General features: G+C 44.1%; 1 protein-coding gene across 1 annotated transcript; it reads left to right on the forward strand.

Moving 5' to 3' along the window:
* The first annotated feature begins 1608 nt into the window (after nt 1-1608).
* Nucleotides 1609-14229, forward strand: Mrpl35 (mitochondrial ribosomal protein L35). The gene is made up of 4 exons (XM_021660870.2): nt 1609-1747; nt 7179-7368; nt 8899-9043; nt 12450-14229. Exons 1-4 carry the CDS (start codon nt 1705-1707, stop codon nt 12636-12638), a joined length of 567 nt encoding a protein of 188 aa, XP_021516545.1. The 5' UTR covers nt 1609-1704; the 3' UTR covers nt 12639-14229.
* Nucleotides 14230-16641: the final 2412 nt, after the last annotated feature.

Consider the following 16641-nt stretch of genomic DNA (forward strand, 5'->3'; position numbering starts at 1 on the left):
AAGTGACAATTATTTAATCAGTAAAAAAAGAAAGGTTGTAGAATATGTTGTTAGCTGGGTTACAGTGGTATATGCCTACTGGGGAGTCTGGGACAGAAAGGTGGCTTTGAGTCCTGGAATACAAGGCTAACTTGAGGGACTCATGGAGACCTCATCCTCCCAAAACAAGGAAGAAAGAACATATGTAGTCCTACTTTTTTAAAAATAATTTATTTAATTTTATTTTATGTGCATTAGTGTGAAGGTGTCAGATCCTTTGGAACTGGTATTACAGACAGTTGTGACGACCTCCCATGTGGGTGCATGGGAATTGACCCTGGGTCCTTTGGAAGAGCAGACAGTGCTCTTAACCACTGAGCCATTTCTCCAGCCCCATGTAGTCCTGCTTTAATATGCCTAAAAAATTAGAAAAAGTTATGATCCTGTCCTGACACAGACTAGAGTCACTGGAAAGGAGGGAGCCTTAACTGAGAAAATATAGGCAAGCCTCTAAGGCAGCTTCTTCTTCTTCTTCTTCTTCTTCTTCTTCTTCTTCTTCTTCTTCTTCTTCTTCTTCTTCTTCTTCTTCCTCCTCCTCCTCTTCTTTTTCTTCTTCTTCTTTGGGCATCTTCTTAATTAGTGACTTGTGGAAGAGAGCCCAGACCATTTGGGGTGACACCGCTGGGCACGTGGTACTGGGTTCTATTTTTTTAAAAAAAAGAAGGTTCAAAGATTCCCTTGCCAATCAAAACACCTTTAACTGTGCTAGAAGAGGGCTCCAAGTATCCCTAGCTGCACACAAGCGTCAAGCCTGGGAGAAGCCAGATGCAGCACACCCACTCACATTCCCAGCACTCCAGAGGCGAGATGGGAAGCGGAGACAAGAATGGCCTTGGACCAAATACCGCAACTATGTAGCACAGCAGCAGAAGCATCAAGAGACCCTGCATCAACAAGGGCGGGTCCCTTGTTGTCCCCCACACATATAACCCTCACACACAAAGTTAACCTCCGCAATAATTAGTTTTTAAAGGGCCGTAATGTCAGTGGCATTTTATTATATATGGACGGTTTTGGACTCAAAACAGCCACTACAGGTGGGAGACGGACAGGACAACAGTAGTGTTCTAGGCTCAGTGCCCATTTACACCTCCCATGTCTCAGAGAAGCAAGTATAACTGAGTGTTATCAAAATGTGATTGAGATGACCCACGGGGAGCCCGGGGCTCTTTCAGAGGAGCTCGTAAATTAAAACTATTTTTGTAATGGTAAAATATCATTGCCTTTTAACTCTGATACATAATTTTGCAGAGATTATTTGGTTACTATGTCACAAGAAATTGAATGTGGAAGCAAACTGCACAAAGGCGCACTCCTTTAGTCCAGTCCTTGGGAGGCAGAGGCAGCTGTATCTGTGTGAGTTCCAGTCCAGCCTGGTCTACAGAGCGAGTTGCAGGACAACTAGGGCTACACAAAGAAACCTTGTCTCAAAAAAAAGAAAAATAAAATTATACAGACCCAACCCCTGTAAGTTTTTCTCCGTACACGCGCGAACCCAAACACAAACGTACAAATGACTGCGGTTTAGGGCAGGACCTAGTAAAAAGGCGCAGATGGAAGAGTTTGACTTTGGCCACGCCTGTTCGCCTTCACTCCACCTCTACGTTTTTAGCCTTTTGTTCCGGCGCTTTTGGTCCTCTGCGGCCACCGTAGGCAGCTTGCAAGATGGCGGCCTCCGTCTTCACGGGTGCCTTGAGAGCTGCCTCAGGTCAGTGCTCCGCTGACGTCTTCACAGAGAAAGAACTAGCGCGGGAGGGAGTGGGCATTTAGTCTAGATGTTGACGGGGAAAGAAAAACAAGGTGACCTGAGGTAGGTTTGCTTCGAGTGTTCCCTGCGGGACACCTTGCGTGGGGTGGCACCCTTGGCCCGCGTTCACCGTTCCACTCTGACCTAGGAGGCATGCCCGAGACTGAGGTAGAGGAGGCGAGGGAGACCCCAGGATTCCGTTTTTCCGACTTCCAGGTTCAGTCCGCCTCTCAAGACCTTTGACCTTGAGAGCCACACTTTTGGCTCTATGGCGGTAAAATGGGGCTTCCTCCTACCTGCGGGTTAAACACAAGCTCATAAAGCAGCGAGTGTCTGCTACACTTGAGAACCGGGTGTAACTTTTTTTTTTTCCGGTTTTTTGAGACAGGTTTTCCCTGTGTGGCCTTGGTTGTCCTGGACTTGCTTTGTGGTAGACCAGGCTGGTCTCGAACGCAGAGAGATCCTCTTGCCTCTGCCTCCCAGAGTGCTGGGATTACAGGCATGCGCCACCACGCCCGGCCCGTGTGTACCTATCAAAAGACTGGCCTAATTTGTTTTGAACTACACCCCTCTTAGGGGAAATACGGGGGTAAAGGCAGAAGCAGGTAGAACATTTATGATAAGGGTGATCAGTAAGTTATTTGCGCACAACTATACGGATAAAATTTGTGGGAGAATAGAAGACCACGAAGAAAAAAGTAATCATATAAAAATTCCAGGTATTAGAGCCTAAAAATGGGACTTTTTGTAAGTTGTGAAATATGTATAATGAAAAGTTCATATAACATGCATGAATGGTTTAACAACGCTAAAGGGACATTTTAAAGACAAGCTCCTTTCTACCCAGTGCATCGCCTTAGTCATTATTCCTTTATTCCTTCCCACAGCCACTTTAGCAACTAATAACTTCAATACTCTCAATAACATAGTTTGTCTAGTTTTGAACTTTACATTAACTTATATATAACATGTATAGTGTAGTGTCTGGTTTTCTTTTACTTATTGGGGTTTACTTTTCGTGAAACGTTTTGCTTTCTCACTTCTGTGTTTTCTTATGTGACAATGCTGCAGTCCTCTGTTTTACTACTGATGGGCACTGGGGTGGTTACCGTTCGGGTGTGTCTAAAGTCAGGGTCTCGTGTGCAGCCCAGGCTAGCTGCCTCTGCCTCCCAGCACTGGGATTCCAGATGTGAGCCAGGATGCCTGGTTGGCTGGTGTTCTGTACAAAGCTTACTGGTATCACCTCCTGGTTTATGAATGCTAGAGAACTGCTAGGCCATGTGTGCGTGAGGCACGGCTGGCTGTGGAGCCCCCAGTCAGAGGGCACATACAGAAACTAGTTTCCAGAGGAGTGTGCCTGTTCAGTCCCCTCAGCAGGAGAGCTGCATAGCCTCCCAGCGCTTAGGACTACCAGATCTACAAGTTTTAAACATTTTTATTTTTAAATTCCATATGCATGAGTGTTTTGCCTAAGTGCACTGCGTGTGTGCCGGGGCCCGTGGAGGAGAAGGCAGGGGGCCAGCTTCCCTGAACTGAGTTGTGGGTGGTTAGCTGCCACAAGGTCTGAGAACTGAACCCTGGGCCTCTGCAGGAGTAACGAGTGCTCTCTCCAGTCCTAAGACCTACACAATTTCAACAAACTAAAGCTTAGGTAGGCATTTCCAGGGTGTTCTCATGAAGCCTTTTCATTTACTTGATATTAGTCCTTGCTCCCTTACATTTTTAAAGTAGATGATATAGGTCAACTGCTTGTGATATTTCTTTTTTTTTTTAATAACTTTTTTTAAGACTTATTTATTTTATTATGTATATAATGTTTTGTCTGCGTGTACACCTGAACGACAGAAGAGAGCACCAGATCTCACTACAGATGGTTATGAGCCACCATGTGGTTGCTGGGAATTGAACTCAGGTCCTCTGGAAGAGCAAGCAGTGCTCTTAACCTCTGAGCCATCTCTCCAGCCCCGCTTGTGATATTTCTAAAACTATTTTTATTTGTCTATGGGGGCAATGCATGCCACAGCAACCTTACGGAATCAGGATGACCTTTGGGACTAGGTTCTTCTCTTCCATAGTGAGTTCCAGGAGTTCGCTTCTGGTTGTTAGGTTGTTAGGCTCCCACTGAGCCTCAGGATGAGAATGAAATTCCACTTGCAAGAATGAGAGTATAGTGTCATAGGTTTTTTTGGGACTGGCCCTCACTGTGTAGCTCAGTCTCTTAAGGTCTCTGTCCTCCTTAGTGCCCCACGTGGTGAGATTCCAGGTTTTTGGGCCCAGTACCTGGCTTTCCTTGGCACTTTATGTGCTGTTAGTGCTGCTTAAATGTTTCTGGGGCCGGAGGAATGGCTCAGAGCTGAAGAGCACTGGCTGCTCTTCCAAAGGTCCAGAGTTCAATTCCCAGCTACCACATGATGGTTTACAACAGCCTAGAATGACATCTGTGCCCTCTTCTGGCATGCAGGCAGATCACTGTATACATAATAAATGAGTAAACCTTTTTAAAAAACAGGTGTGTAGAATATATGTAATGTTTTTTCTGAGCCAAGCCCTCTTAAATCACTTTAATGTTTTATCTCATGTAATCCTCTCCATAACTAACTAAGTTAAGTTTGAGGAAAATGAATATAGAGAGATTAACTAATTTGTTCCTGTTCATACCGCTAGTTAAGTTGTAGAGCTAAAATTAAAACTAGTTTGGTTCAGACTCTGTCTGTGTTCACCATATTGCCCCATTTGTTTGGTGAAATCCACACAGTAGGCAGTGGGCCATTTTTCTAAGTCTTGGCCATCAGATTAGGTAGACTCAACCTGGTAGAGTTTTTGTTGTGGTTTTGAGAAAAGGTCTCACTGGTTAGTCCAGGTTGTATGTATGCGGGCTGGCCTTGTGCTTGTGGTGATTCTCCTGCCTTTGTCTCTGGAATGCTGGAATTGCAGGCATAGGCCTCTAGGCTTGGACAGTTTACTTGCTGGTGTTTGTTGTTTGTTTGTTTGTTTTGTTTTTTTGAGATAGTATCCTTGTAGTCCATTTTGGCCTTAAACTGTATATCTCCAGCTTCAACCTCCAGAGTACGGGCTTACTGGCATCTGCCACTATGCCAGGCTTAGCTTTTCTTTCTTTAAGCTGACTTATTTAAGTCGAATTTAGTATGCTTGTATTTGTGGTATGTTCGTGAGTGAGGGTATGTGCACGCACGCGTGCCTGCAGATGCAGATGTATGTCTGGGACTGCTCTCAGGAGCAATCCATCTTGTGTTTTTGAGAGAGGGTCTCTCACTGGGATGTGGCACTTACTGATTAGGCTGCTAGTCCACAAACCCCAGGGATCTACCTGTCTCTCTCCCTAGTGTCAGAATTACAAATATGCCCCGCTTTTTATCTGAATTCTGGGTATCAGACTCAAGCATAGGAAACACTTTAACACCTGAGTGATTTCCCTAGCTCTAAAACATTTATTTTTATGCATATAGCTTAATGATGAAATCATCGCCAAATTCCAGTCCTAGGACTTCACATCTCAAAGAACATTTTACCATGTATGTTCTTGAGTCTCACGCTAGAGTTGGTTAGAAAGTACTAAAACCTAAGTTCTGGGATTGATTCCAATTTGCATAGTGGCCTTAGGGAAAAGGCTTGCTATAAGGCCTTAGGGGAGAGGATAGCCTCCAGTTTACACATCTTTGCCTCCCCAGCTCTGCTCAGCTCATTCCCACCGTGTGTTCCCAGGCATTTCTGCTACAGTTGGGAAGCTGTGCACAGCCTCTGGCAGGCCTGATCCTGCTATTCTCATAGCTGTATTTGTTTTAGCACCAAGGCATTTGCTGATGTTGCTTGTCCTGCCCAAAGTGGGTTCTCCTTCTTGGAGGGTCTGTTTATTTTCTTGTTTTGCTTTCATTTTATTTTGCTTGTGCATATGTGTGTGGGAGTATGCATGCCACTTCGGTTTATTTATTTATTGTGATGAGGTCTCTCACCAAACCTGGCTCTCTCAAGCAAGCGCCTGCCTCTACCCCTCTCTTACCCTGGTACTGCGGTGCCATTATGTTCAGCTTTTACGTAGATACTGAGGCCCTAACTCAGGCTCTTAGGCTTATAAAACAAGCAGTTTACACACTAAACCATCACCTAGCCCTTAAAAAAGATTGATTTTTATTATTTTAAATTGTGTGCATGTGTGTATGTGTGCACTTTCGTGCATTTGCTAGGCCTGAAGCTAGGCCTACCTAGCTCCTGTTATGAACCACCTGATGTGGTCCTGGGAACCAAACTCAGGCCCTCTGCAAGAGCAGTATTCACTCTTAACCACTGAGCCATCTCTCCAGCCCTTTGTTAATTTTTTTTTTCAGGTAGATTCTATGCATATATTTTGTTGATTTTGTTTTGTTTTTTGAGGCAGGGTCTCCTGTAGCTTAGGCTGACCTCAGACTTTCTCTGTAGTAAAGGATACCCTTAAATTCCTGATCCTCCTCTCTCCACTTTTCTTTTTCTTTCTTTAATCTTTCTTTTTTAAAGATATTTATTTGTTATTTATACAACTTTCTGCCTGCACACCAGATCTTACTATAGATGGTTGTGAGCGACCATGTGGTTGCTGGAAATTGAACTCAGGACCTTTGAAAGAACAGCAAGTGTTCTTAACCTCTGAGCCATCTCTCCAGCCCTCCCTCTTTTCTTTTGTTTTCTTCCTTTCTTCCTTTCTTCCTTCCTTCCTTCCTTCCTTCCTTCCTTCCTTCCTTCCTTCCTTCCTTCCTTTCTTTCTTTCTTGTTTGTTTATTTTCTGAGACAGGGTTTCTCTTTGTAGCCTTGGCTGTCCTGGAGCTCATGTTGTAGACCAGGCTGGCCTCTTATTCACAGAGATCCACCTGCCTTTTTCTCCCTGAGCACTGAGATTAGAGGCGTACGCCACCGCACCCAGCTCTCCTGCCACTTTTCAAATGTTGAGATTACAGGTGTGCATCTCTGTGTCCAGCGGGTGTGTTCACTGTCAGATAACTGAAGCGCCTTTGTTTTCTTCATGAATCTTCTCTCCACTCTGTCCATGAGCTCTCCACTCTGTCTCTGACCCGTTATTGCACTGAATCTGTAGGGATGATCCCCCATGGTATGGAATTGGTGGGTGCCAATTAATTTTACACATGTCTTATTTCTCACTTCTGGGCATAGAGTTTAGACATGTCAATCTGGATTATATGATTGTTGTAGAACTCTAAATTTTCTAAAAACCATTGAGTATATAAAAATTGGTCATTTTATAATATGTAAGGTATATATCAATGAAATTGGTAAAAACGTTCTCTGTAAAGCTGGTGTCAGGGACCCTCTGCTCCCTTGGTTTCATGCATTATAAGGGATGTGCTAGAGTACATCAGTAAATGCGCGTCTCTCTGTTTTGCAGGGATATTCCGTCCCCTGAATGTGTTGGCGTCTTCAACCTTTCGGAACTGTGCCAAGAATACCTGTCTTAATTCCGCACTGTGTGCCGCCCATGTTAGACACACTCAGTCATCAGCTGTTTCCTCTGCCCCAAGACTTGTCACATCTGTCAGACACCTGGCATGTGGGCCTACTGCAGAAGTCCTTAACAGGTAGAGTATATGCCAATTACATATTTAAACAATATTTACACAGAATTTTCTAGAACATTTGTACCTTGTCTGGGCATGTAGGTCAGTGGTATAGTGCTTGCCCCGTTCTGTGAAGCCCCTTCTTCTATCCCTAGTCCTGCAAAAATCCATAAAATGTGGTCAGGAGATTTAAAGTAGATAATCTTGTCCCACGAGCACTTCGCCTGCCTGAGTAGGAGAATATAATGGTATTCTAGATGCCAGCAGCAGGACTACACAGCACCTCCTTCCCATCTTGCTGTGCAGCCTTTTACTTGTAATCACCCTCCTGCCTTCATCTCCCAAGTGCTAGGATTACCAGCATGCACCGCCTTGCCTGGCTTTTTAGAACATTTTGTGCACTGGGGCAGGAGCCTAAGACTATATGTGCTAGGCTAGTGCACTACTAGCGATGTCTGCCTTTGCCTCTGGGCTCATTTCTCATGACGCTGATGTAGATTCCAGATGGATGATAGTAGGCAAACCAGAGATCCAGCGAGATGCTCAGTTGATGTGGCTGGGCTGCGTGTGAGTCAGTTAGCAGGTACTCAGTTAAACACCCATAGTGCACTGTACTTTCTGCACTGTACTTGCAGAAAGTAGGCAGATATAAACAAGCTAAAGTTCTCAAGGAGTTGTTATTGTAAATAATAATAATAATAATAATAATAATAATGAGTGTTGGGCTATATAATGTTTATTATTAGCCCTAAGATTATCACAGCGGTATTAACCCACTATCACAAATAATAACACACAGACACCTGTTAGATTTTGTAATTGCTGTATTTACCTTGGGCCAGCAGATATTTCACTTACATTGTCTCAGTATCCTCACCATCCATCTTCCATCCCCTATCCAATGTCATCCACCTTACTGGTCTATTTTCCATACATAATCCCATGGTACTTGCTTGTATTTTTCATCTGGGCCTTTTCATGCCATTATTGGAGTCCTTCCTCTCAGCGCACGTGGTTTTTTTTCTCCACAGTAACTCATTGTGGTGCTCTTCTTCCGCCCCTTTTCTTGTCTGTTTCTCATGATTCTCTCCTGAACTCAAAAACCTGGGAACCTTAGCCACGCTTATTTAATTCTGCCCTGCCAAGTAGAGGCCATTTAACCAACCAGTCAGGTGTGTCTTAGGCAGGTTCACAAAACAGGGGCAGGTGTAACCAGGTCTTGAGAGCCAGCATTAGAACAACCTCCAACAAGTAGTTTAGACTCGGGTAGGCAGATAGATAAGAAATTGTGTGATTAAATACCATGGGATAAAGTCCCTCTTAGGGGTTGAGTGAGTAGGTTTTATTTTTGGTGTTAGGGTTGAACTTAGAGTCTCCCGTGTGTTGAACCCAGGTTCTGCCTCTCCCTGCAGGGCCGTATTTAGAAGGCTTGAAGTTGGGAAGGTTGCCATTCTCTGTGCCCAGTGTCGCTTGAAGTAATGTGGTGTGTTGAACGTTAGTTCCTTGCTCTTCTGTCAGTCTGATTGCTACATTTTAAAAACTTTGTTTTAGAGTGGCCGCATTGGTTCCCAGCATCCTGAAGCCGCCGGTCAGAACTCTAACATACTGCAGCTCACGGAAAGGCAAGAGAAAGACAGTAAAAGCAGTTGTGCATCGGTTCCTTCGACTGCATTCTGGCCTCTGGCTAAGGAGGAGGGTGAGTCTTTACACACTTACCTGCTTGCAAAGATAGGAAATGAAGATGTAGTAGAATCCATGGAGCCTAGCCATGACGTGCACTGTCATCCTACTAGTAGTTCCTGTGTGTTGTGCTGAGGTGATGGCTTTGCAGGCGTCTCTGTCTACCTTTGTGCAGAGGAAGAGCATGAGTGTGAGGAAAGCACTCTTCAGCGAGGCAAACTCTTCAGCGAGGCAGGTGCAGTCACTGTTGGAATTCTCCTTAGAGACAATCCTAATCTTGTAGATAAATGTGTAGATTAGAGTTTAGCTCAGAGCCAAGGGTGTTGGCGTACCTTTTAATCTCGCACTTGGGATGCAGAGGGCAGCTGGATCTCTGAGTTCTAAACCAGCCTGATCTACACAGCCAAGGCTACACAGAGAAGCCCTGTCTCAAAAAGCAAAAAAAAAAAAAAAGAAAGGAAGGAAGAAACTCAGCTCATTTCTCCACCAAGACGGCCTTGTAGTTTCTAGTCAGAAGAATCTGCACTCCAGTTCTGATGGCTCATTTTGGAGCATTAGAAATAGGTTCCTCCCTTTATTTATTTTATTATTTATGTATTATGTACTATTTATTTATTGTGTGCGCAGTGTTCTGCCTGCACATGTGTGTGCCCACCAGCAGAGGGTGCCATATCTCATTATAGACAACCGAGAGCTGTGCGGGTTCCGGGACTTGAACCCCGGGTCCCCTGCAAGAGTGGCCGGAGGTCTAACCACTGGGCCGCCCCTCTAACCAGTTTCCTCCCTTTAGTAGGCCAGGTCCTTTAGTGTTAAGTGAGTGGTTTTCTTTCTTCCCTTTAGTAGACCAGGTCCTTTAGTGTTAAATGAGTGGTTTTCTTTCCTCCCTTTAGTAGACTAGGTCCTTCAGTGTTAAGTGAGTGGTTTTCTTTCCTTCATTTCTGGCCCTTTTGCTTTTTTAGATTTTTATTTTATGCGTATTTTTATTTTATGCCACATGCATGTATGTGCATTGTGTACATGCCTGGTGCCTGTAGAAGCTGAAAGATGGCATTTGGTCTTCTGGAACTGCAGTTAAAGATGACTGAGCTGTCTTGTGGGTTCTGGGAGCCAAACCTGGATCCTCTACAAGAACAGCAAATGCTCTTAATCCATGGGCCATCTCTTTGGCCCCTGTATGTCCCTATTGGGCTCTGGAACACTTGTTCCTATAGAAGACCTGATAAACTCTTTAGCAGTACTCACCCCAGCTGTGTCTTGTGCAGAAAGTCCTGCTTCATCAGAATCTAATTTTATGTCTTCACTTTGTTAAGTGTATAATTATTAGGTAGGCGGCATACCACAGCATGCATTTGGAGTTGACAGGGTACCTCTGTGGAGTCAGTCTCTCCTTTCACCTTCTATGGGTGTGGGGGCTTCTTCCCCTTCAGAAGATGAAGGTTCCCAGAAAGTCATCAGGCTTGAGAGAAGCACCTTTACTATTTGAGTCATTTTGCCAGCCCTATCAGAATTTAGTTTATAGGAAAACTAAAGTCTGGGTGGGATAACTCATACTAATTATAAAACCAGAAAGTATTTTATGTGGCATGGTTTCATCCTGGTGTTCCTAACTTTTATTATTTATTCCCTGCTTCTGCTTCTGACCTAGAAACTAAGGTTTCTAGCGTTTTCATTGTGTTGCTATTCCACAGAGACTTCTTTAAAGGATACCAGCAGTGATGAGCAGGACAGTAAAATTAGGACTCTATAAATATGATATCCACAGTGACCTTGTGGACAAGAAAATTATTAAAGAGATAATGTTTTTTATTTTTATTTTTTTAAACCAAGAGATAATATTTTAAATTAAAAAGAGAGAATTAAAGAGAAAATTTAGCTAGAGCCTCTGAATTTAAAGATGTAAGAGTGAGTGGTGTAAATATAATCTCTAGTACCTTAAAACCAGTTTCTTCAATCTCCTTCCTTCCTTCCTTCCTTCCTTCTTTCCTTCCCTCCCTCCCTCCTTCCCTCCCTCCCTGTACTACAGAAGTTGTTGGGTGCAAGGAAGGCACTGAGATGTGTTAGAATCCCAGCACACTTGTCAGTGAAGAGCCATGTCGTTGCTCAGCTTACTTGGTGCCATACAGAGCCTTTGGCTTGAGAGGATCATTGATTTGGTTCCTTAACAAGAACCTCATTTTCTGTTCTCTGTCCCGTGCATGTGAATGGAGCTGCTGCTGAGGTCAGAGGCACCCATCCTCCTGAAGGTGGAGCTGGGAGCTGTCCAGCGTGGGTGCTGGTCCTCTGGAAGAGTATTGTGTATCCTGAGCCATCTCCCAGCTCCTTAGGTTTTTGGGACAAGCCTTCCTCACTGAACCTGGAGCTCACCAATTTTTCTAGCCTGCCTGACCAGCGAGTTCTGGGATCCATTTGTCTCTCCCCACCGGCACTGGGGCTGTAGGTGTCCGCTAACACACCCAGCTTTTACATAGGCTCTGGGATCTAAACCCCAGGAGCTCCTGCTTGCTCCTTGCCGTACAAGCACTTTGCCCACCCTGCCATCTCCAGGGCCCATTTTTTTGTTTTTTCCTTGCTCCATAGTCTGAGCTGGCCCTCAACTAGCTCATTTATTTATTTACTTACTTACTTACTCATCTATCTATCTATCTATCTATCTATCTATCTATCTATCTATCTATAATTTTTAAAAGATTTGTTTCTTTGAGACAAAGTCTTACTATGTAGTCCTGGCTAGCCTGAAACTTCCTATGTAGTCTAGGATGGCCCCAAACTCAACAGAGATCGGTCTGCCTTAGGTTTATTTTATTTGCAGTTACTTGTATATGTGGGTCTGTACATGTGAGTAATGTGCTCCTGGAGGCCAGAGGCCTTGGGTCCTGGCGAGTTGGAATTAGAGGTAGTTGTGAGTCACCTGTGTTGGTGCTGGACTTGAATTCAGGTCCTCGGAAAAGTAGTGTGTGCTTTCATCTGCTGAGCCTGGCTCTCCGCTTTCAGTTCTCCTGCCTCAGTCTTCTCAGTGCTTGAATTACATGTGTGTACCCCCACATGTAGCTTGTGAGTTTAAGTAATCTTTCCAAAGTTTTCAATTATTAATAACTCTTCACATGCTTTTTTTTAAGATTTATTTATTATTTATACAACATTCTGCCTGCATACCAACCAGATCTTACTATAGATGGTTCTGAGCCACCATGTGGTTGACTGGGAATTGAACTCAGGATCTTTGGAAGAAACAGCGAGTGTTCTTAACCTCTGAGCCATCTCTCCAGCCCCTCACATGCTTTTTTTATCTGCTACTCATTGCAAAGTTTTTAGAGAAAACTTGGAGGTCTGGCTTTGCTCCTTGAGCCTCTCCACTATAAGTTATGGAGTATCTGCTGTTGCCTTTGCAAGTTTTAAAATATCTTTGTAACATTATCTTATAGGCTGGCTACAAGAAATCATTGTGGAAAAAGTCAACTGCAAGAAAGAAGCGCCTGAGGGAATTTGTGTTCTGCAACAAGACCCAGAGTAAACTCCTAGATAAAATGACAACATCTTTCTGGAAGAGGCGCAACTGGTACGCTGGTGATCCGTACCAGATGTACCATGATCGAACGAACCTGCGAGTATAGGTCAGAGCTTTCATAGGTTCCCAGCTATGGAATGTGGATCTTTGTGTAAAAGTGAGCATGTGTTAAACTGTAAACTGTACCAACTGATAGGCAAGCATAGAATATCCCATTGTGCTTTAAAACCCAATACACTAAACATTGCATTGGTCATAGAACTAAAAGTTAAAAAGTTTTGTGTATTATTTCCAACAAATGGTAATAGCTTTCCTCATTCCCATTAGTTTCAAGGAATCTCAAGTGAGGAAAAATATAAAAAGACACTGAAAACAGTGGGCCTTTTTGTGGGATTGAGATTGTATCCAGACCTTGTCCATGCTAAACAGACATCCTGGATGCCTGTTTCCAGCATGACACCTCACAGTTTGATCTCCTACTTGAAACTGCCCCACCCCAGCTTTGGGAAGGCCAGATTGGGTGGAGCAGGAGATGGTGGGGCTTCATGCCCTGGCTCTACCGTGTGTGTGAGGCTCTATACCATCACTGTCTTTAAGCTTGGCTTTTGCTTATGTAAAGTTTATGCTCCCTCAGACTGACTTCAGCTTGAACCTTTGAACCATTACAACCATCAACTCTGTTATCTCATCTCTTGTAACTGACGGGACGCTAAGCGGGCCAGCTTACCTTTTCATTGTACTCTTACTCCATGCCACTGTGCAGTGGAGAGCTTGCCTGTTCTTGGGTCAGGATCTCACCCAGGCTCTCTTAGTTGTATCAGCCAGCTTGTATGAAGTCAAAAAGTAGTTGTTAGCTCTTATGCTTAGAGGTGACACGGGGTAGCAATGTACTTTCATCCCGTGTCCTGGGTTCTTCGTGTTTATGACTGTTATCATTCATTTTATTGTAACAAAGTACTTTTCATAAAAGTAAGTCACCTTTCCAGATACCCTTCTTAAAACACATAGCTCTGCAATAAATTTCTGCCCAATTTTTTTTTCAACTTCTTTTTTTTTTTTAATGTATGAGTGTTTTGTCTCTGTGTATGCATGTGCACATACACATATGTGCCTGGAGCCTGGTGCCCTTGGAGGCCAGAAGAGAGTTGTTGGGTCCACCGGCATTGGAATTAGAGATGGTTGTGAGCCACCATGTGGGTGCTGGGAGTTGAACCAGGGTCCCCTGCAAGAACAGCCAATTTTTAAATGCTGAACTGTCTCTCCAGCCCTCTGCCCAGTTTTTCAGAGGCACTATATATATTTTTTAAAGTGTATCCACTTAAGATTTCTTATTTTTATTTATAAGGATAAGCTTTTTTTTCCCAGAATTCTCTAAAAATGCACTGTGGAAACTAAGGGGAAAGTAATACCTGTCATTTGATGAGACTAATGTGCTGCCAGCTGTGCTCAGAGGGCAACAATGAATGGATGATAATTCATTTTAGAAATAATGACTCCATGGCTATTTCACCGCGAATGCACGTGATTTTGCTTGCTCTCAAAGCTACGCAGGGTCAGGCTTAGCGAGTGGCAAGTGATGGCTACAGTCTAAGACAGTGACTCTTAGCTCTCACACTAGAATTATCTGGAAGCATCTTTAAACAAATGAGCTTGCCTAGCTGAAAGCTCTCATTAAATAAATTACTATTTGAAATCTGTTGATGATAACATGAAATTCCTTCATCTATTAGTAGAGTAAGGTAATCATTGGGGTTTTTAGGGCATGTCAGGCTAGGAATTTGAGGGCCATTCATTGAAGCGGGGGTGTGTTCACTAAATGGAGAGCGATGGAGAATGTCAGGAAACCAGAAGGCCAAGGATGGATGTATTTGTGGGACCAGGTAATGGAGAGCGAATGTGCACTTGAGCACCTCGTACACCCAGTGTCTTCTGTTCTGCTGGCTCTTCCTGTGTTCACGCTCCTGAAGTGGCAGAGGCTGAGCACTGGGAGGCTTTTGTATTTCCTCGCCTGTGCAGCTCCGGCTTCTCGTACAGCTGTGGCACTGGGAAGAGCTGGTGCAGAAGCTGAGAAGGAAGACTGTCCAGCTTTGTACTCCTGTAGAGTCCATGTAGATGATTCAGGTCTGTTACATGGCCTCAGCACCTGGGCCCTTTCCTACCCCTGCCCTCCCACTTGCCTGTGGCCAAGGACAGGCTAGGCAGAGAAGGACCAGCAAACACGGGCTGAAGTAGAAGGGCAGCAGGCTGCAGGCACACTGTGTATGCAAAAGGAGTTTCATACAAACGGCTTTTGTTTATGGCTAGTGGAGCCTTTCTTCAAAGCTGAGTTTCTATTTTGACAGTAAAGCACTTTGCATTAGGCCTGCCTGAATGATGTTCAAGGATATGCATACTTGTTTATCCACATGTGATTTATTGAACACTTGCTCGATTTGAGCGTATCTGTAAAACTGCTGGACCTCATGCCGACCTTATGAAAGAGCTATCATTTATCCCTGATATAAATTGGAGGCAACTAAAGCTTATAGAGGCTTAAATTCCGAAATACATCAAATGCATTGCAGAATGTAAGGATAAGCCTTTTTCCCCATTGTTCTCTAAAAACACATTGTGGAGACAAAGAGGAAAAATGATGCCTGCTGTTTGATGAGACTGACGTGTCTAGCTCCCTTGGGATCTTGTGTACTTCCTTTGATTTTCTCACAGCGCAGGACATTCATGTCTTAATCAACAGATGCCTGTGATCTGACACTAGCAGTAAACACTTCATAACTCTTCTAGTTCAGTTCTGAAGGTGTGTGACTTCGTCTTCTACCTGTCTTCGCTGCTGGTGCATGGTCCTAGCTCAGCAAGTGAATAAATGACTAGACTTTTAGCCTTTCTTCCCATCTCTTCCTCCTGTTTTCTGCTGCCTGAATCTACTGCTTTATTTTAGACAAAGAAAAGAGAACTGTGAGTAACTCTGCCGGAAGGTCTTTGTGGCCTCCCGGGTACCCTGAATTGAGCCAGCTATCTTATTGTTTGTTGGTTAGTTTTTGAGGTAGAGTCTGTCTTGGCCCTGGCTGGCCCCAGATTCATGTATAACTGATGAACTTGAACTTCTGACCCTCTTGCTCCTTCTGGGGTGGGTGGGTGATAGGAATATGCTGTCATATCCTGTGTATGCTTTGTGCATTCTAAACCAGCACTCCCAACAGTGATGCCTGGTGCCTGACACTTGTAGTTTAAAGGCAAGGGATGCAGCATTAAGGACATTTTTACCATCCACAGTGGCTCTGCACCTGTGCAAGCCTGTTCTAACCTACATAGGTACTCCCTTATCTGCAGGTGAAGAAAAACCCTCAAGAAGGAAATGGCCACCTAGAGGTCTGCTCACAAAAGGAAAACTGCCTACTGGGGAACTACTTCTATTTTCACAGGCACAGTTTCCATTGATCTTGAAAACAGTACAACAGTGACACTCTGAGGGTAATATTTGTGTCATCAGCGGAGTGTGTGAAACATGTATCAGTGCTGTTTTAGCTCCTAGTCATGCCGTGTAGTAGGAATGAGCCAGGTTTCCAGGGAGTGCAAGCGCTCAGTTTCTAACCCTTGTCACCTTCCACATTTAACATTTTAAACTAATTTATACCTACAATCTTTACTTTTGTATTTTTGAAACAGGCCTGCCTCAGTCTCTCTATATAGCTGAGAGTTCCCTTGAGCTTCTGATCCTTCTGCTCCTACCTCTTGAGCACTAGGGTTAAAGGTGTGTCCCACCATGTCTGGTTTATAAGGTGCTTGGTGTTGAACTGGGCTGTGTGCATGTTAGTGAGGCACTCAGCATTCCTAGACCCCTTCTGTGTGTATGGGGGGGGGGTGCAACAGTGTGCATGTAAAGGTCAGAGGACAGTTTGAAGGAGTGTCTTCTCTCCTTCTACCAGGATGTCCTAGGCTTTAAACTCAAGTCAGCAGGCTTGTTGGCAAGTACTTTTTCTGTTTAAGCCATCTTACCAGCCCTACCCACATTTTTTTTAAAGATTTTATTTATTACATATATACCAGAAGAGGGCGCCAGATCTCAGTATAGATGGGGCTCAGGACCTCTGAAAGAGCAGCCAGTGCTGTTA

This window comes from Meriones unguiculatus, chromosome 5 (genome assembly GCF_030254825.1).
Source record: "Meriones unguiculatus strain TT.TT164.6M chromosome 5, Bangor_MerUng_6.1, whole genome shotgun sequence".
Taxonomy (NCBI): Eukaryota; Metazoa; Chordata; class Mammalia; order Rodentia; family Muridae; genus Meriones; species Meriones unguiculatus.